This window comes from Elephas maximus, chromosome 10, assembly GCF_024166365.1.
Source record: "Elephas maximus indicus isolate mEleMax1 chromosome 10, mEleMax1 primary haplotype, whole genome shotgun sequence".
Taxonomy (NCBI): Eukaryota; Metazoa; Chordata; class Mammalia; order Proboscidea; family Elephantidae; genus Elephas; species Elephas maximus.
The window spans coordinates 106,286,119-106,306,857 of NC_064828.1; the positions used below are offsets into that span (position 1 = coordinate 106,286,119).

Here is a 20,739-nt window from a genome sequence, read left to right on the forward strand (position 1 = left end):
CCAGTATCTGCGGTTTCCGGTCCATAACTCCAAACTTCAGTGACTTCCATTATTGCTAAATAGGACAGGTGTCTACATAAGGAACTCTGGTGGTGAAGTGGTTAGGCACTCAGCTGCTAACCACAAAGTTGGTGGTACGAACCCACCAGTGGCTCTGTGGAGGAAGACCTGGCAATCTGTTCCCAAAACCCTATGGGGCAGTTTTACTCTGTCCTGTGAGGTCGCCATGAGTCAGAATTGACTTGACAGCACACAATATCCCTATGTAAAGAAAGGTGGCCTTATGTGTTGGAATTTGATGCTGCTTTTTCTTTTTTCTCTCTGGAGATCTATCTAGATAACAGCCATCTAGCTATAATGCTTTTTGTTTTTAATTGGGCTTTAAGTGAAAGTTTACAGTTCAAGTCAGTTTCTCATATAAAAACTTATACACACATTGTTATGTGACCCTAGTCGCTCTCCTTACAATGACAGCACACTCCTCTTTTCCACCCCATATTTCTCCTGTCAATTCAACCAGCTCCTGACCCCCTCTGCCTTCTCATCTAGCCTCTAAAAAGGAGCTGCCCGCATAGACTTCTGTGTCTACTTGAGCTAAGGACACATCCCTCACCAGTATCATTTTACATCTCATAGTCCAGTCTAATCTTTGTCTGAAGAGTTGGCTTCGGGAATAGTTTTTTCGTTTTGGGCTAACAGAATCCAGGGGCCATGACCTCTGGGGTCCCTCCAGTCAGTCAGACTATTAAGTCTGGTCTTTTTACTAGAATTTGAGGTCTGCATCGCACTTTTCTCCTGTTCCATCAGGGTTCTCTGTTGTGTTCCCTGTCAGGGTGGTCATTGGTGGTAGCCGGGCACCACCCTGTTTTTCCGGCCTCAGGCTGATGGAGTCTCTGATTTACATGGCCCTTTCTTTCTCTTGGGCTCATATTTTGTCTTTCGTGTTCTTCATTCTCCTTTGCTGCAGGTGGGTTGAAACCAACTGATGCATCTTAGGTGGCTGCTTGCTAGCTTTTAAGACCCCAGACACCACTCACCAAAGTGGGATGCAGAACATTTTCTTAATACACTGATATACCAATTGACCCAGATGTCCCCTGAAACTATGGTCCCCAGACCCCTGTCCCTGCTACTCTGTCCCTCAAAGTGTTTGGTTGTATTCAGGAAGGGTTCCTTAGCTTTTGGATTAGTCCAGTTGTGTTGACTTCCCCTGTATTGTGTGTTGCCCTTCCCTTCACCTAAAATAATTCTTGTCTACTAATTAGTGAATACCCCTCTCCCTCCCTCCCTTCCCGCCCTTGTAACCATCAAAGAATGTTTTCTTCTGTGTTTAAACCTTTTCTTGAGCTCTAATAATAATGGTCTTATACAATATTTGTCCTTTTGCAACTAATTTCACTCAGCATGCCTTCCAGATTCCTCCATGTAATGTTTCACAGATTCATTGTTGTTCTTTATTGCTGTGTCATACTCCCTTGTGTGAATATACCATAATTTATTTATCCATTCATCTGTTGATGGGCACCTTGGTTGTTTCTACATTTTTGCTATGGTAAACAGTGCTGCAACGAACATGGGTGTGCATATATCTATTCGTGTAAAGGCTCTTATTTCTCTAGGATATATTCCAAGGAGTTGGATTGCTGGATCGTATGGTAGTTCTATTTCTAGCTAAGGAAGCACCAAATTGATTTCCAAAATGGTTGTACCATCTTACATTCCCACCAGCGGTGTATACATGTTCCAGTCTCTCCACAACCTCTCCAACATTTATTATTTTGTATTTTTTTGTATTAATGCCAGCCTTGTTGGGGTGAGATGGTATCTCATTGTAGTTTTGATTTGCATTTCTCTAATGGCTAATTATCATGAGCATTTCCTCATGTATCTGTTAGCCACCTAAATGTCTTCTTCAGAGAAGTGCCTGTTCATATCCTTTGCCCATTTTTTTAATTGGGTTGTCTTTTTGTTGTTGAGGTTTTGCAGTATCTTGTACATTTTAGAGATTAGATGCAGATTGGATTTGTCGTAGCCAAAAATTATTTCCAAGTCTGTAGGTTGTCTTTTTACTCTTTTGGTGAAGCCTTTGAATGAGCATAAGTGTTTGATGTTTAGGAGCTCCCAGTTATCTAGTTTCTCTTCTGGTGTTTGTGCATTGTTAGTAATGTTTTGTATACTGTTTATGCCATGTATTAGGGCTCCTAGCATTGTCCCTATTTTTAATTCCGTGATCTTTATTATTTGAAATTTTATATTTAGGTCTTTGATCCATTTTGAGTTAGTGTTTGTGTGAGGTACGGGTCTTGTTTCATTTTTTTGCAGATGGATATTCAGTTATGCCAGCTATAACGGCTTTTTAAAAACAGCTTGACTGAGCTATAATTCACATACCCTATAATTCACCGTTCATACAATTCAGTGATGTTTAGTAAATTCAGAGTTGTGTGACGATTACAATTTTAGAGCATTTTCACCCCCAAAAGAAACTGTACCCAGAAAGCAGTCATTTCCCATTTCCACCTCCCCCAACTCCTAAAAAAAAAAAAACCAGCTAATTGCTGCAAAGTCGATTCGAACTCGTGCGTCAGAGTAGAACTGTGTTTTGTAGGGTTTTCAATGGCTGTGATCTTTTGGAAATAGACCAGAAGGCCTTTATTCCGAGGCACCTCTGGGTGGACTCGAACCCCCTCACCTTTTGTCTAGCAGCTAAATGCTTAACTGCTTGCACCACCCACCCAGGGAATCCCTTCAATCCTTGGCTGTTTTCCGTCTGTATAAATTTGCCTATTCTGGACAGTTCACATAAGCAGAATTGTGCAGTATGTAATCTTTTGTGACCGGCTTCTTTTACTTGGCATGATGTTTGCAGGGTTCATCCACGTTGTAGCATGTACCAGGATGTCACTGCTTTTTATTGCCAGACAATATTCCATTGAAGGAATATGGTGAGTAGAACTCTTACAAGTCTTTTACAAGCCCACCGCGACCACCTCCCTGTTTAGGGCACTGAGCCAAGGGAACAAAGGGAAGTCAGGCAGCCTCTGCCCTCGGGGAACAAACGTGGAGCAAGGCCAGCCCCCTGCACATGCTGTAACAGAGGCAATGAAACACACAGATGGACAGAGGAAATGGTCCTTCTGACTGGCGGGGAGAGAGAAATGAGGAAAGGTTCAGAATAAGAAGAGATAAACGTTGAGGATCTATAGACATGAAGGGAAAGGCGTTCCAGGGTAGAGGCACAGCAAGAAGCAAAGGCAGGAGGCTGGAAAGTCCAAGGCGTGTACAAAAAAAAAAAACCCAAACCCATTGCCACGCGTTAATTCTGACTCACAGTGACCCTAAAGAACAGAGTAGAACTGCCCCGTGGGGTTTCCAAGGAACGTCTGGTGAGTTCCAACCGTCAACCTTTTTGGTTAGTAGCTGTAGCTCCTAACCACTGCACCACCAGGGTATAGACAGTATGAAGCAGAGGTGAGTCAGTCAGTGGGGAGAGGCAATGAGGCACCTAGGAGGGGCCAGGAGTACATATCACAAAGTTAGGGGCCAGAAATGAATACTTGGGTTCAGTTATTAATCTTTATTTTTTAAGACTTGTCCATTGTTGCAAAATGAAATAAATCAATCAAAATTGTAATATTTTCTAAAAATAGGTTTTCATTTTGGGCATAAGACCCTCTTCAATAAAATCATTCTGAAGACTCCGGTTTCAGCTATGACTCGCCTCAAATTCCTTCGAGCAAAGACTCTTCCACGGGCTACGGAAGCCCAAGTGGACTTCTTTCTCCTTAAAACAAGCGGGCAAAAGAACCTCGTAAAAAGCAAATAAGCCTCCCAATACAGAGCTTTACTTGCCCAAATATGTAGATTTTCAAAGTGTCACAAATGACCTGCAGAAGGTTGGGCAAATAGGTAAAGGTGAGCAAGCCACCTTCGGAGAGAAAAGTCTGGAGCGTGGCCCAGGAGTGGCCCAACTGCATTCCCTAGGAGCGCCGGGAGCAGGTGGGGTCAGCTTCCTCCTGGCTCCACCTCTTCAGTCTCAGGTTAGTCTCATGTTCTAAGCGGACGTGTTCACACTCAGAAAAGCATCAGGAAGGCAGCTTTTCAGTAGTAACCAAGGCACACCTTGTCCATGGCCAACTTTATTCTGTAAGAGACAGGAAAAAGAAGTTTGTGAACCATGTCAACTCTGAAGAAATGACAAACATAATCCAACACAGAGCAGGTAGTAGTCTATGTGGGAGTCACACAACAATTATCACTGAAAATGCAGCTATTCTGAATTCCACTGGCAGATATATCTAGAACAAAGTTGGAGGGAGGAGACACTGACGCTTGGAATACACTTCAAAAGCTGACTCACCTGTCAACTGGATAAGGTTTTTCACAAAGGTTGACCAGCACATACAAATGTCTCAAAGCATACTCGTACTGGAAGCAAACATACAAAAAAAAAAAAAGACAGGTATCATCATTTCACCACCCCATCAACTCTTCATCCTTACTTAGGAGCACTCTACCTTCCCAGTTACAGAAGTAAACCATCTGGGCCGGGGCTTCTTGACCTTTTTTGGGCCATGGATCCTTTCCCCACCTCTTGGTAATCTGGTGATGTGTGTGAACTGTCTCTCAAGAAAAATGCACACAGGCAAGGGTTTATACACAACTGCAGGCGGGTGGAAGGCCCCCAACACCCTCTCAGTCCTAGGTACATATTACGAATGATAAGATATACCAAAAAAAAAAAAATATATATATATATATATATGTCATAAATTGGGGACTACCTGTACTTAGAAAAATGGGTGGTGGGCCAAGGGCTGCAGCTTGCCCACCCTGCTCTAGAGGGACCCGAGCATCCCATGGTACTCACCAGAAGGCTTTTTAGCTGCCCATCAGCCCTGATGTTCTACCATCTGCAGCAAGTTAGCGCTTTCTTCTCCTCTGTGGGTGGGGCCTGATTTTGACCATAAATCTTGGGGAGGGTTCAGAGTAGGCCCAGAAGGAAGAAAACATGGTGGCTGGTGTGGGGATTGGTACTGAGGGATGGGGCTTGGCAGGGACGGCAAGAGAATGATAAGAAGTCACTGCCCTTCAAAGCCAGATATAAACAGGGGCTGAATCATATAGGACTCTGGTCAACTCTTTTACACACTGGGACAATTAAGAGTGTCTGGGGCCAGGACTGGTGGCATAGTGGTTAAGTGCTACAGCTGCTAACCAAGAGGTCGGCAGTTTGAATCCGCCAGGTGCTCCTTGGAAACTCTATGGGGCAGTGCTACTCTGTCCTATAGGGTCGCTATGAGTCGGAATCGACTCGACGGCAGTGGGTTGGTTTGGGGCCAGGACTTGTGTCCAGTGAACTTGGACAGCCCTCTGCCGTTCACCCCTATCAAAGGTCTCTCAAATACGCTCCTCGTATCCTCAGCTTGAGTGGAGCTTCAGCCTTCTACAAGCTAACAGTTAAGCCTGCATTGTGTCCTCACAGAATACATGTTGGAATCCTAATCCCTATACTGTGGATGTAATCCCATATGCGAAGAGGGTTTTTTTTATGTTAATGAGGCCACAGCAGTGTAGGCTGTGTCTTAAGCCAGTCACCTCTGAGATAGAAAACGAGCAAACTGGGCACAGAAACCAGGAAGCACAGATGAGGGAAGATAGACACCACACTACATGAAGAACACAAGCTGAAGGGGACAAGGACCTTCTCACAGAGCCAACAGAGAGAAGTCTTTCCCTAGAGCTCCTAAGTAAAGGATGAAGAGCCTACTGAACTGTGAGAGAATACATTTGTTTGTCAGAGCCTCCCACGTGTGGTATCTAGACACTTAGGCAGCGATGCACCTGACGCGATTCCCATGGGGTGATACTAATTTAGCTTTTGGATCAAGGTGCCAGAAAGGCCCAGGTCGGCGGGCGGAAGGCGCGGCGCGGAGCCAGCGGGCAGGTGCGGCCTTACCGTGGCGGAGTGCCAGTTGAAGCAGTGTGTGCGGAAGTGCACAGCAGCCTCCTGGTAGCAGGCGTGCTCCGTGAGCTCCGCTCTCTGAGAGAGGAGCTGCTCCACCTCAGCGCTGGACGTCGCCAGCAAGGAGACGATCTTTCCCACAGACTTCTCCATGACATGTCTGGCCTGTGAAGACAAGCGGCTTTTGTGAGGCATATCTTATATTACCACAGTCCCTCCTGGAGCCCTGGTAAGGTCAGAAAGGCATTTCAAGGCTTTTCTTCATACCATCCAACATGTGAAACAGATGCCAATATTGAGCTTTTGTTTATGGGGACGGAAAATCTGCCAAAGGAGATGGGTGACGGTCACACATGACTGATGTCATTGATCTCACTGGATTGTATATGTGAAAACTGTTGAATTGGCAGATGTGGTGCTACCTGTATTTTCACAATAAAAATCATTAAAAAAAAAAAGGCATGCCAACAATTAAAAAATCAATGTGTTCTGAGGAAGGCAAGCGAGGCTTCTGTAACAGCTCGGAGTCTTCAGGAAGACCTTGCCTTTTCGGGATCTTCTGGCTTTTGGAAATATTTCAGACTAAATACTCTTTAGGAGCAGGCCTGTCCAGCTCCGTGGAAAGGGACCTGAGGAAACCGTGCCATAAAGCTGACCGCTGTCCGATGACCAGTGCTGTGTGTCCAAAGGCATTGCTACCCATTCAGGGAATCAAATGGTTAGATGGAGGGGACAAAGAGGAAACCGTTTCCTCCCAGATGCTGAAAAATGGCACCATGAGGAGGAAACTGCTTCCATGTTAACCGTGTTTTACAAGCCTCCCCAGTCAGGGTTTTTCATCTATCTCTGAATTCAACGAACACTCGCTGCCTAGTGGATGTTGGACCAACCCTTCTCAAAGCGTGGCCTGAGGAGCTTTGGAGGTCCCCAAGGCCTCTTGGGGGCGGGGGCATAAAATGCCCTCTTTCCCAACTGCACATCTGTGTGAGGCTGGATTTTCTTCATATACTTCAACCAAAAGAACGTTACTGCAGCAAAGAGAACTCAGACACAGACACAAGAATCCGGCTGCCTTCTACTGAGCTGGGTTGCAAAAATGTCAAGAAACCAACGTCACTCCTCTCACCAAAATTGTTTTTATATTGGAAAATTATTATTTTTCATACAAAATTAATGCCAATGGCTTTATCATTGCTGTTTCTAAGCATGTTAGTAAATATTTTTAAATCTCAGTTTTAATTTCTAATGCGGTAAAAATCAATAGATAGAAACTCACATCAACAAAAGCTCTTTGAGATCAATAATTTGAAGGGTGTAAACAGATCTGAGACCAAAAGTCTGAGAACCTCTGTGCTATGTGTGTTTGACACCAGCTAAAAATAAAGTCCTGGCTAATCAGGTTGCCACACTCAAGGTACTGACTTTCAGGATAATTAGATATACGCGTTTAAAACAAACCACATAAAAAAAAACATAGTACAGTAAAACCTGCCAAAGTGGGAACCTGTGTAAGGCAGAAACCTGTCAGGAAAGGAAAATGCAAATATTTTCCACTAACAGAGAGTGATAGAAAAGTGGTAAGACTGCACCCTGTCAAAGACAGAAAACCTGCAAGACCCAGAAAAACAAGACAGTCCCATCCAGTTCCAGCTCTCACAGGTTTCACTGTATTTTATCTTTCCTAGAAAATTCCGACAGTATTTCAGTGCACTGTGGCACCTCAGTGTCATGGGAACATCCACTGCCATGCTGGTGGACAAGAGGACAAGAGCTGACCAGGGTACAAGTGCTAACAAAGAGCTTGCTTTCTTGGAAGGGACAGTTCGCCCTTTCGTGCAGCATTCCCATAAACGCACTCCTTGTGGGTCCCAGCTGCGCAGCTATAATTTGAAGAGTAATTCTGCCAGCTCCAAACAAACCGGCGAGCTACTGAAAACAGACTCAGTAGGCATAAAAGACAGCTCTCACGCATATTAGAACGAGTTTTGGGCTCTAGGACTCAGAAATTTTTTGTGGACTGGATTATTTTTATACGATTAGCTAGTAACTCAACAAGCAGAAAAATAAAAACGTCTTCTATGCAGCCGGTATAAAAGCAGGAACTAGCCACAGGCCAGGCTTCTAGGCAGGACACAGGAGAGAAAGGACCCTATTTCTTTGCTCCCTGCTACTGAAGAGGTGATGGTCAGTTTACTAACAAGGATGAAGCCGACCACTGCTCTGCTCACTGCTTCTGCCTTACATAGGCACAAAGGCTAGTTGCCTGTCCCAGGTACCACCGTGTGGTGGGAGGAGGGTGACCCCAGAGGACTGGCACCCAGTTCTGAGCAATGCTGGATAATGGTCAGGAGGCAGAGACAGTGCTCACGGATACTGTCCACCTAGGGCAGGTGCTGTCCGCCTAGGGCAGGTGCTGTCTGCCTAAGGCAGGTAAAAGGAACCTGGGAATGGTTCCTACTCACCTCCAGATGCCTGCTGATTTTCTGGAGAAGATCCCTGGACTCCCGCACGTCATTGGTGGCCATCAGCTTCCTTTTCATGATTGCAAGGGGTACCTCAGGGCTAGGTGTGAGGTCAAGGTGTGTGACAGGAGGCAGAGAGATGGGAGAGCTGACTTTGTGTCTGATACCCTGGAACTGCATCAGCTTCATGGCAGATATGGACTGGAGAAAGAGAGAGAGAGAGAAAGCCGGGCTGAGTGGGAGGAGATGGGCCACGGATATGCTGATCCTGCCTCTCCATAGAAGGCTCGCAGTTCACTCCAGATGGTTTGAGGACCATTGATGGGCCATGACCGCAGCCTGACATGCGTGGTTCACCTCCAGTAGATGCCAAAACGAGCATCTAAAGTCTACCAACGGTCAACTTCAAGAATGTCTGACATTTTTTACAGCAGAATGGCTGTTCCTTCACGTATGAACTGAAACTGCTGGCTCACAGTCAAGAAGAGCCTGGGCCAGATAGGGTGTCAGCCAGTGGTCACCCTGGACTGTGCTCATCTGCCTGTCCCCAGTGACCAGAAGCAGGAATGTGAGATCTGAAGTCAGCTCCACTGAGAAGGGCACAGCCAGGGAGCTGAGGGGCTGGGCTGGTGCTTGGCACTGGGGTCTAACCAAACAGACACCCTGCCAGGCTCTGTTGGGCTGCAGGGGTCACCACAGAATGAATCTCAGCCAGAGCGACAGATCTGTTACAAGCCTACAAAAACATCCTTTTTCTGAACAAAGCAACAAAAAATAAAATACACACCAAACCAAAAGCTGGTTGCTAGCAAGTCACTTCTGACTCACGGCGACCCCATGTGCAACAGAGTAGAGCTGTGCTCCATAGGGTTTTCAATGGCTGATTTTTTGGAAGTAGGTTGCCAGGCATTTCTTCCAAGACACCTCTGGGTGGACTCAAATCTTCAACCTTTCAGTTGGCAGTCAAGTACGTTAACCTCTTGGCACCACTCAGGACTCCAAACATACGTACATGCGTATATAAAAACATAAAAGGAAAAGATCCACCACATTTCCTCAACCAAGATGAGACGTTCCAGGGATATTGTAAAAAGAAGAAAATCCTGGTGGCATAGTGGTTAAGAGTTACAGCTGTTAACCAAAAGGTCAGCAGTTCGAATCCTCCAGGCACTCCTTAGAAAGTGTATGGGGAAGTTCTACTGTGTCCTATAGGGTCACTATGAGTCGGAATCGACTCAACGGCAACGGGTTTGGTTTGGTTTTGGGTTTGTAAAGAGCATGGAAAGCTCAATGCAGAAGAAGAGTTGCCGGTGACCTCTTCCTCCAGTCCAACCTCCGGCAGCCTGGCACAGCTCCCAGACGGCCAGGCCAGTACCAACTTGGGCCCTGCCTTCTTGGAGTGACCTTTCCCATGCCTTCCTCTGCTTCCACCTCTATCCTCCTCCCACCCAAAAGCCTGACCAGGTCCAAGGCATCTTGAGTGCCTTTCTCATGTCCTGTGGTTGCCCTGCTCTAGCCCACACTCCACTTGGTGAAGGGCTAAAGATGGCTGGTTAACTGGCTCACAGGTTCTTCTAGAAGGCAAATGCATGGGCCAAAAGAACAAATTTCAGGTTGGACACTTTCAGATGGTGGCAGGCTGCTTGGGGAGGCCTTGCGCAAGTCACCTGCTTTGTGAGTATCAAGGGCTAGCCCCAGTGGCTTCACTTAAAGTCCAAGGCTTCAGCAGCCACCTGCTGTGACCTCTGTCCAGCCCTGATGAACGTGCCTATTTAACCACCTGGGTCCCTTCCAGACACAGCATCTACTGTATAGGCAGCGAGCAATGGTGACAAACCACGGTTTGCAGTGAGGAAGGACCCTGGAGAAGCCAAGGGGTGGGGGCCATAGAGCAATGCCTGGAAACTTGTTTGAAGGAGCAGCTTTTGATTGAGTGATCTCTTACTGTGCACCAGGCCTGCCCCAGATTTCGCGTTTTAAATGCATCATCTTCCCTAATGCTCCAGTGACCTTGAACTCTAGGGTTTTGATCCACGAAGAAACAGGCTAATAAGCTTGCCCAAAGTCTCGCCACTCTGTAAGTTTGAAGCTAGCAAGGTCTGAGTCCAAAGCCCAGGCAGGGTCCTCAGGTTGGAGTGGCTAAAGACTTGCAAGGCAGGCATCATCCAGGCCAGTTCTCACCGGATCCCTCCACCCTTCACCAAGAGAGAAACGTTCTAGGCACGTCGGCCTGGGCCCTGGCAGCCAGGGGGCAGGAGCTCAGGGCCCGCACTCACTTTGTTTCCGTACTGCATGACGTGGCTGGTGTTGGTGCGGGACCTGACCAGCTGGTACTGCTTGTGGAGGGTCTCCTTTGTCAGGTCCTCCTGCAAAAACAGAAATGTGAACGTCCTTTGATACTCCCAGCCTGATGGCTAAGGCTCAGCTGCACACCGCCCACTCCGAGAGCTCACCACATCCGAGTCTTCCATCCAGTTGACACTGTACCAGTCCCCCAGGTACGTGCCCCTCTCCTCGTCATAGTAGCAGGCGTAGGACGACTCACTGGGGTTGGCGGCAGTGGTCGCATACACTAGGAGGGGCAGAAAACACTGGTCATATTCTACTCCCTGCTGTGGATCACACTTGAAGCGTGAGACCTTCCTTTCCGAGTCAAACTGAAACAAGCCGCCTACAATGAGCAGACAGGGAAGGCAGGTAAACGTAACCATATCCAGCCCTGCTCACTTGACAGGAACTCTTCTAAAGCTCATGCAGGAGTCCTTGGATGGTGCCAACAGGTAACGTGTGCGGCTGCTAGCCAAAGGGATGGAGACTCGAGCCCACCCAGGGGCGCCTCAGAAGAAAGGCCTGGTTATCTACGTCTAAAAAAATCAGGCACTGAAAACCCTCGGTAGCATAGTTCTACTCTGATACACACGGGGCCGCCATGAGCTGGGACTGACTTAACAGCAGCTGGTTGAACTGGTTTAAGTTACTGTGAAGCGAGAAAAGCCAGTTGACAGACTCCTTTTTTGTGGCGAGAAGCAAGTACCCATGCTCAGGACTTCAGGGTATTTTGGAAGAATGCTGAAGGACTGCAGTAGCTCTGGAAACTTGAAAGAATGTTCTCTTATTTAAAGTGGAACTCTCCCAATGGACAGGCACTATCTCTATCCCCATTTTACAGATGGGGTAACTGAGGGTCAAAGACATTAAGAAGCCTGCCCAAGATGAGAAAGCCAGGACGTGACGTAAGGCAGAGAACCAAGGCTGGTCCAAAGCCCGTGTGGTTTCTCCTTGAACCCATGTCCAGATTTTGGACTTAGGTAGCTTTCCGAGAATCTGGAAGAGCACCGTGAAGCTCACGTGCAGTCTCTATTTCCCTGAGCATTAATCCTCAAGTAATGGAGCCCTGGTGGCACAGTGGTTAAGTGGTCGGCTGTTAACCGAAAGGTCAGTGATTTGAGCCCACCAACCACTCCATGGGAGAAAAGACTCAGCAATCTGCTCCTGTAAAGGTTATAGCCTAGGAAACCCCAAGGAGAAATTTTCCTCTGTCCTACAGGGTCGTTAGGAGTCGGGGTCAACTGGAAGGCACACAGCAACAACAACCCTCAAGTAGTAGAGGAAGCCCAGTGCTTCTAGGCATCAGGTGACCCCAGGCCCCTGCTTACGTGGAGCAGCTGGTACCACACTGGCAGTGTCTGAGTGTGGGTGACAGGACCACAGCTGGGCACCCTGCTCGCACCACCTACCATTGATGTCATTCGGCAGGTGTTTCATCATGGAGCCAGACTCACAGGCTTCAATGTAGAACACCATCTGAAACACAGAACCACACGGGTGCACTCACACTCCTCCAGGCACCACCCCTCTTAAATGCCATCTCGGCCCTGCCCACCCTCTCTACCCGTCCTTTCAGAGTCTTCCGCTTTGGCTTTTCCAAGACATCTCTGCTGCCAGGGGCTGCACAAAGTGCTGTCACACAAACCAGAGGACTCGAATGTACTCATCGCTAATAGAGTAAAGTGGTCCATGAGTTGAAGGCCAAGGCACCATTGCTCTGTCCAGGACAGGGAGTGGTTTCAAATGGTAAAACAGTTGGGGGCCGCCTTCCCTTACTATCCCCATAGTCACAGCCACGTGAGTGCCACACAGCCCTCCATGGCTGCTGCAGGGCGGAGAGACCCAGGAGAATAGAGGTGTAGCCTTTTCCTCTCCAGTTGTCCAAAATGCCCAAAGCTGTGGTCCCCAGCCCAGCAGCATCAGCATCACCTGGACGCTTGTCAGAAAGACAGTCTCAGGCTCCACTCCAGACCTACTGAGTCACATTCAGGGCGGGGCCCAGCAATTTGTGCTTTAACCAGTACTCCAGCAACTATGGTGCCCCAAAATGTCAAAACGGGAGTCTGGGAAACCAGAGTTCAAGACTCATCTAAAGGACACCCCTTCCAGAAAACATAGCCCTCCATCATTAGAGGCTAGTCACAGAGCTGGGGGCTCTGCTTCCACTGCCTTCCTCAACTTCCTCCCCCAAGGCCACTCCAAGGACTGACGTTACCTTTTGGTACATCTTGTGTTTGTACATGTAACGAATGGTCTCATTCAGGTCCTTCACGTGAAGCTGAAAGGGAAGAAGACTGGAATTCAGACTAACATCACATCTGCTGGGGCAGCACTGACACAGTCCTACAGGGGCTTCATCAATTCTTATCCACCAATCCTTAGAAGTAACCATGGTGAACAGCAAAATCCCAGGATGGCAACCAACATGTTGGTTTTTTGTTTTTTAATTTTTATTGTGCTTTAAACCAAAGTGTTTTATTTGCATATTTCAAAGGCAGAAGAGAATGTGCCTCTTCACTCATTACTCTGTCTTGGGGAGTGAGAGATTTTGTTCTATTGTTGTGTCTAGTGCAACCCACCCAAGTCCTGAGACAGCGGCCAACGCTGTGACGTGGGAGAAAAGCAGGGGAACGAAAGTATTCTTCAAGTCAAACAACAGTTCAGCTTAACTAGTAAAGGATGTCTGCCCCGAGCATCATGCTGTTTTGAAGAACGATCTACGTGGGATCAAATTGACAGTGGCAACTCGAAAGGTTAGAGAAGAAACTCAGTGGGCAGCCCATGTTAATAGAGGAGGAACAACTCAGAAAAGGAGCGTGAGAATGGCTGCACAACTAGAAGAATGGAATCAGTGTCACTGAACTGTACAGGTAGAAACTGCTGCTGTATGTTTTGCTGTGTACATTTTAACAACAACAAATAAAATTTAAAAAGAAAGAAAAGCAGGACAACGCGCAGGAAGACACAGATGCATTGGGAAAGGTTTCAGATGCTAAGCTGGTCCCCCCAGCCCCACCCATCGCACACACAAACCAGCCCTGGTAGGACATTAGAAGAAGACATGCTATTGCCATAACCTCAACACACAGGTTTTGTTTTTATGCTCCTTTAAAATGTTTACAATGTTAAGAAAAACTCACATCATCGGAAGGAAAAGCCAGTAGTCCAGGAGCTCCGTGATCAGTGAAGTACACGAACACGTGATCCCGGGGGCCACTGCCAAGAGAAAACAAGCCCTGCTAAGCGGGTTGACAGGAACGCAGAACGGCCATGGCTGAGAATGAGTCAGAGGTCCGCAAGGAGCGCCCCACCTCCGTTTCACTGCAAAGCTGCCCTTGTCAAAAACTGAGAGGAGAAAGTTCAAGAGTGACGGTTGCCCAGCCGGGAAAGAAAAGCCCAGAGCCTCAGGCCCCACTGGGTGTTATTCTCAGCCACAGGGTGCATTCTGGAGCCTCGAAACTCTGTCATTACGCCGGGAAGGGGGAGAGGCCTTTGCTGGGAACCCCACCTGACAGACCATGTGTGATATGGATTGTGAGGTCCTTTGACAAGTGGGCCTCATCCCAGGCAGACACACTTCATCCAGAGCGCCCCAAAATGAGTAAGGGGAGCCAGAACACATAACCAAACACAGTCCTGCAGCTCGGCCTTCCCTCGGCCTGCACTTGAGTCTGGACACCCGCCTGTCTGCCCTTGCTGGGGCTTCCACCCAGAGGCGCTGCTCCAAGGCTGCAGAGATGCACCAATTTGGGGCCAACCTGGTTCATCCTACAACAGAGATGTCTGTCTCTGTTCTAACTCCCACGAGCTTAGCTGGGCCAGGTCTCCCCTCTGGCATGAAAGAAACACCAACTTGGGAAACTGTTTTGTCATTTTTGCAAGTCTTAGTGGAGAAAAATTAGAAGAAGCAAAGAAAGCTTCATAAGGATAAATAAATAAATAAATATCAGCATATGCCAGGTATCTGAGACTCCCTGGAGACACGCTGACATGATGTAAAAACACCACAGAGAGAAAGATTACACATGACAGCGCTAGCCTATGGCCAGCAGGGTAAGCAGTGGGCTAGCTTTTCCCAGGATGGAGGTTAGCTGTGCATGTACAAGTCTGCTCTCTCCACGGGGCTGACCTGTCATCACAGCACAGGGCTGGCGGCAGGCTGGCACCCGGCAACCTGACTGGTCGGCAGCAGAGTCACACCTGTCTCAGTGGGTGACACGGGGAGTGACATGTACCAGCACTAGGACCCACAGACCACAAAGAGCAGCAGTTTAAATGCTATGGAATGTTTTGTCAGGAATAACCCTAGATCAGAGGGGGAACTCAGTACAGAAGTGGGCTGCCAAGAGAAGCCAAGGGAACACCAGCCTGGTGCAGTCTGCCTTAAGTCAGGGCAGAGCTCCCCAGTCTGTACTTTCTCACAGGTCAACAGGCCACAAGCAAATAACAACAGCTGTGTAAATTCTCCACTCTTGGGTTCCAGTCATTGAGAATAGCGTGGTATCCACAGAACAGACCTCACCTCTTCAGGACTTTTCCGGATCCCTTGCCCTTCACTGCTTCTGCATCACCTCTCAACACAGCAAGGAAATTTTGTGGGGTGACATCCTACGAAGAATCGGAGTCGAAATCAGATGCAGCTGTTATTCCCAGTCAGAGGGTTGGCGAGGTGTGGCGCAGACCCAGGCCACCGGCCGCACATATCCAAGGCTCAGAGTTTAAGAGCAAACACTTTGGAACCAAGAAAGACCCAAAGCAAGGTCAGTGCTTTGGGGGCATTTACACGACCTCTTCTCAAACACCACCCTGTGTTTGGCTGATGGCGACTCAGCAAGCCTGTTGCTACTTCTTGACCGTTATAAAGTCCATGTGGAGAAACCCAAAGATGTAGGCAGGAAAGAAAAAATGGCAGAGGAAGTAGACACTCTCCAAGAGAGACAGCAAAGAAGGAGGCAGAAATGTTAGCACCGAGTCCTCCTGTTTCTCCAGCTTGCTGCCTAAGAGGCTGAATCCCAGGGACACTGACATCCTGAAAAGGGACTTCGTATAAATTAAAAGAAAAGGGAAAGAAAAAAAGAAAAAACGGTTGCCATCAAGTCAATTTTGACTCATGGCTCCCCATGTGTGTCAAAGTAGAACTGAGTTCCACAGGGTTTTCAATGGCTGATTTTTCTAAAGCCATTTACCAGGCTTTTCTTCTGAGGTGCCTCTGGGTTAGCAGCCAGGTGCATTAACCGTTTAACCACTCAGGGACTCTTGTATAAACGATACCTATTCATGTAAAAAACAGCAATACGAAAAAGTACAAAGGAAAAAAGAGTCACCAAAAACTCCACCATCTAGATCCCAGACATTTTCTTATAATAATTCCATTTAAAAAACAGGATCATCCCATGTTACACGCATGGTGTGTTAAATGTAATTGGATTGAATTTAAAAGAAAAAAAAAAATGAAGTGACAGTGGAGGAATTGCTGAACTTTAGATAAATGTTTCTTTACCACAATACACATTTTTAAAGATCCCTCTGAAATTAAAAAAAAAAAACAAAACTATAAAAGCCATGAGACTGAAGTCATTATGGTGTTTTAAAAACTGTGTCACTCTTAAACAGTCTCAACAGACTGTTGTGATCATTTGGAAGCATGATAATATAAAAGTAATTAACAGAAGACAGCCCCAGCGGAATTCTGAGGTACTTCCACCAGGCACAGCACTGAGAAAACTGATTTTCACAACAGAGCACCGATAACCTATAATCAGATTAAAAGCGATACCAAAAGAAAATCAGGTATTATCAAAGGAAATCTACTATCAGGCTTAAAGTATGAGAAGATAAGAAACTATCAGTAGACAACTAACATTTTTCCTCTTCTCTTTCTTTCAAAACTCTCAGAGCTTTCACCTCAAGCCCAAGCCCTAATGCCAACATGAAACACCAACCCGAGATCAGTCCAGTGAGGTTCTGAGCCTAGAAATACAAGACAGAGGAAAATCATCGCAAAAGGAAAGCAAACCCAGCGGCTCCCACATACCTCACCGGTGTAGTCCTTTAGGACGTTATTATACACGTCTGTGCCGTTGGGCCTGTTGATCACAACACCTGGAGTGGGATTGCTGAAAAGAAAATAACACCATTGAAACACAATGTGACACGTCTCTGAAATCTCTCTTCAAAAATATGCCCCCATTATGTGAAAAGACAGGAAAGAGCAGGTTTGGTCCAAGACCCTTCTCACCACCTGCTGTCATCAACACATGGTGATATTGGCAGCTGGGGAGTCAGATGTGCCCAATCTAAGAGTTACTGTTGCCCGAGAGCTCTGGACAAGAGGAGCAAAGGGCTGAGCCCCCAAAACTAGCACAGGAACCAATGGCTATTCTAGGGCTATTCTGGCCTCCTGGTAAAAATCAAACCCTATTGCCATCGAGTTGACTCCAACTCATGGAGACCCCCTGTGTCTGCGTAGAACTGTGTTCATAGGGTTTTTCCGTGGCTGATTTTTTGGAAGCAGAGAGCTGGGCCTTCCTTCCCAGGTGCTTCTTGGGTGAACATGAACCTCCAACCTTTCAGTTAACAGTCAAGCATGTTAACTTTTTTTTTTTCCCACCATCCAAGGACTTCTGGTCTCCTGGTAGAAATCAGTTAACATCTTGGGGCCAAGATCCCCCCAAGTATGCAATCAGAGCAAAACTACTTTCAGAGAAAGAGAGGAGAGAAAACAAGACTTAAAAGCAAGAGGGTAGGAGTTCAAGCCTCAGAAGGCAACATGTGCTGTGTATGTGATCCCGGTAAAGAGGAACACCCATCCCAAAGCCCACAGCAGGGTGACCAAGGAGCTGGGGCCATCAGAACAGGTAGTTTAGTACCCATACGTGCTGTTTCTGATCTCTGCAAGAAATGAAATAAACAGACACAGCAGAATTATTTTTAAAATTAAATTCAACAAAGTAAATGGATATAGAAAGAAGGGCACTGGAGTTCAAACCTACAAACAAGGGCCTTCTGCGTATAGGGACGCTCCTCCTGGGGTCCCCTCTGCACTAGTCCCTGCTCAGAGGCTAGGAACAGACACTGTGGAAGCCAACGCTGGGCTCCCCAATGGGAGAAGTAACTTATGTTTAGACCCTTTCTAAGCTCCAGACAAAACACCCTTCCACATCCATTTCTTGTCTCTACCATTGCCAAGGTGACCTGAACTACGTTCAAACCTCAGTGGGGATCAGCCCCACTCTGTTACTTCCCTGCGGGCTTTCATCTGGGAGTCTGGGGCTTCCATGATTAGTCTGTTTATATTCTAACATGAGGCCACGGCTCTGGGTTTCTGAGCCTATATGAGTCTTCGTCTTTTTTAATGCCCAGAAGTTCTGTGTCATCAAGTTCAAAGTGCCCCCTACTCACTCTTCGTAGTTGGCGATGTCGTCGTACATCATCACGATGATCTGCTCGTCGGGAATCCCGTGGCGGTGGACGATCTGGTAGGCGTGGCATGCATCTGCCTGGAACAGATGGTGTCGTCAAGTGTTAGATTCTCCCCAGGAGGAGGCCAGTGTGGGAGTTCTAAGTATCCACCCATTCTGTCTCATGGAAGATTTGCTATGAATTGTTCCCTCTTGGTCAGATATTTAAACTATTTTAAAATGCCTAACTTATATTTTTTAATCTCAATTTTTAAAGATTTCCCATCTCCCCCCCTTTATCCAAACTCTTATCAGGCAGTCAGCACACATGCAGATGGTGAACACACACACACACACACACACACACCCCACCACCACCACCACACTTACAGATAACAAGGGCCTTTCAAAATCCCTCATAATGTTTTTAATTTTTCACACCATATTAAAATCTCCTGACAGCACTGTGATTTGGGTCTCAAAAACAGTGATTCATATTGATGAGCCAACAGGTTAACAGCTAGTTCTGTATCACACAGGGTTTGTTCTGATGCAAGTAACTTTTTTTTTTTATTGTGTTTTAAGTGAAGGTTTACAAATCAAGTCGGTCTCTCATATAAAAATTTATATACACCTTGCTATATACTCCTAATTGCTCTCCCCCTAAGGAGACAGCACGCTCCTTCCCTCCACTCTCTCTTTAGGTGCCCATTCGGCCAGCTTCTGACCCCCTCTGCCCTCTCATCTCCCCTCCAGGCAGGAGATGCCAACATATTGTCATGTGTCTACTTGATCCAAGAAGCTCGTTCTTTACCCGTAGCATTTTCTATCCCATTGTCCAGTCCGATCCCCTGATGCAAGTAACTTTATCTGCCAAAGTCAGAAAATTGAGCAAAAACCCAGAAGTCCAACTCGGGAATTGAGATCAGAGATGTGCTCTTTAGTTTAAAAAGTAACAAAGGAGCTCGGTAGAAAAACTGTTAAGCGCTTAGTTGCTAACACAAAGGTGGCAGTTCAAACACACCTACTGGCTCTGTGAGAGAAAGCCCTGGCCACCCATTCCTGTAAAGACTGCAGCCTAAAAAACCCTATGGGGCAGCTCTACTCTGTCACATGGGGCTGTTATGAGTTGGAATCCGTTCGATGACACCTAACAACAACAACTGCTTGACTCCAGGGGAAGTGGAGGAGACCACCAAAAAATATAAGTACAAAACAATAGTAACAAAAAACCACTGCCATCAAGTCGATTCTGACTTACGGTGACCCTGTACGACAGAGTAGAACATACCCATAGGGGATGGCAACCAATGTCACAAAATGGGTGCATCAATTGTTTAATGAGAAACTAATTTGCTCTGTAAACCTTCACCTAAAGCACAATTAAAAGAAAAAAAAATTTACACCCAGCTTTTTGCCTGGAGATGCCCCCCCACAAATTTTAGGGCGAAAATAAATGGGTGCTCAACATATATTTTCTGAATGCTAAGTAGGCGAGTCCAGGGCCTGTCATTCAAGAGTATTTAGATAAATGGGTGACTGAATAAACACGAAAACTAAGAGCTAACACTTACTTTCTTCCATCTGTCAGGCGCTATCTGTCCAAGGAAGAGCCCTCATGGTGCAGTGGTTAAAGCACTCAGCTCCTAACCAAAAGATTGGCGGTTCGAACTCACCAGCCACTCCGAGGGAGAAAGATGGGGCAGTCTGCTTTCGTAAAGATTTACAGCCTTGGAAATCCTATGGGGCAGCTCTACTCTGTCCTGCAGGGTCTCCAGGAGTCAGAATTGACTCAGTGGCAGCGGGTTTGTCTAAGACTTCCCAGGCGTCATGCGATTTTCATAGCAATCCTAGGTAGTGTCTAAGCAGTCCAGGTAACAATCCCCATTTTCAGGTGAGGAAACAGAAGCTTAGCGAGGTGAGGTGGCCTGTCCAACTCACGCGGCTCACAGTGAAAGAGCCCAGGATTCTGACTCCAGGACTTGATATTGCTTCACACGGGGACAAGAAAGACATCAGTAAAATTAAAGAAGTGCAGAGAGAATGAGGGGCTGAAAGTCCAAACATAAATCATCTTAAAATACTTACTAAATATTACACACATACATTGTTAAAATGCCCAAGTCCCCATTACTATGGAATAATGAAGACCCTCAAACACAAATTGCAGTAGACAGAATAATGGACTCCCAGAGACAGTCACGTCCTAACCTGCAGAGCCTGTGAATATGTTACGGTACGTGGCAAAGGGAAATTAGGGTAGCAGGTGGGTCTGTCTGTTCATCCGGTGACTTTAAAATAGGGAAATTATCCTGGATTATCCCAGTGGGCCCACCTTAATCACAAGGGTCCTTATATGTGGAAGAGGAGGACAGAGATGGAGTTGGAGGAACAGAGGTGGAATGTGAGAAAGACCTGGCCAGCCATTACTGGCTTGGAAGGTAGAAAGGGGCCACGAACCGAGAAATGCAGGCAGCCTCTCTAGAAGCTGGATAAGGCAAGAAAACAGATTCTCCTCCAGGAAGAAATGTAACCCTGTTAACACCTTGATTTTAGCCTTGTGAGATCCATTTCAGACTTCTGA

At 46.8% G+C, this 20,739-nt stretch overlaps 1 protein-coding gene across 1 annotated transcript in view; it reads right to left on the reverse strand.

Moving 5' to 3' along the window:
* Window positions 1-3,439: 3,439 nt before the first annotated feature.
* Window positions 3,440-20,739, reverse strand: part of LGMN (legumain) — a 41,052-nt gene continuing 23,752 nt past the window's right edge. Inside the window, exons 3-14 of the mRNA XM_049899491.1 lie at window positions 18,157-18,254; window positions 16,790-16,871; window positions 15,278-15,363; window positions 13,896-13,971; window positions 12,971-13,033; window positions 12,165-12,231; window positions 10,881-10,999; window positions 10,704-10,793; window positions 8,428-8,628; window positions 5,960-6,130; window positions 4,361-4,428; window positions 3,440-4,144 (exon numbers count right to left, since the gene is read on the reverse strand). Coding sequence (XP_049755448.1) covers window positions 4,102-4,144; window positions 4,361-4,428; window positions 5,960-6,130; window positions 8,428-8,628; window positions 10,704-10,793; window positions 10,881-10,999; window positions 12,165-12,231; window positions 12,971-13,033; window positions 13,896-13,971; window positions 15,278-15,363; window positions 16,790-16,871; window positions 18,157-18,254 — 1,164 coding nt within the window. The 3' untranslated portion in view covers window positions 3,440-4,101. The remainder of the gene's footprint in view (window positions 4,145-4,360; window positions 4,429-5,959; window positions 6,131-8,427; window positions 8,629-10,703; window positions 10,794-10,880; window positions 11,000-12,164; window positions 12,232-12,970; window positions 13,034-13,895; window positions 13,972-15,277; window positions 15,364-16,789; window positions 16,872-18,156; window positions 18,255-20,739) is intronic.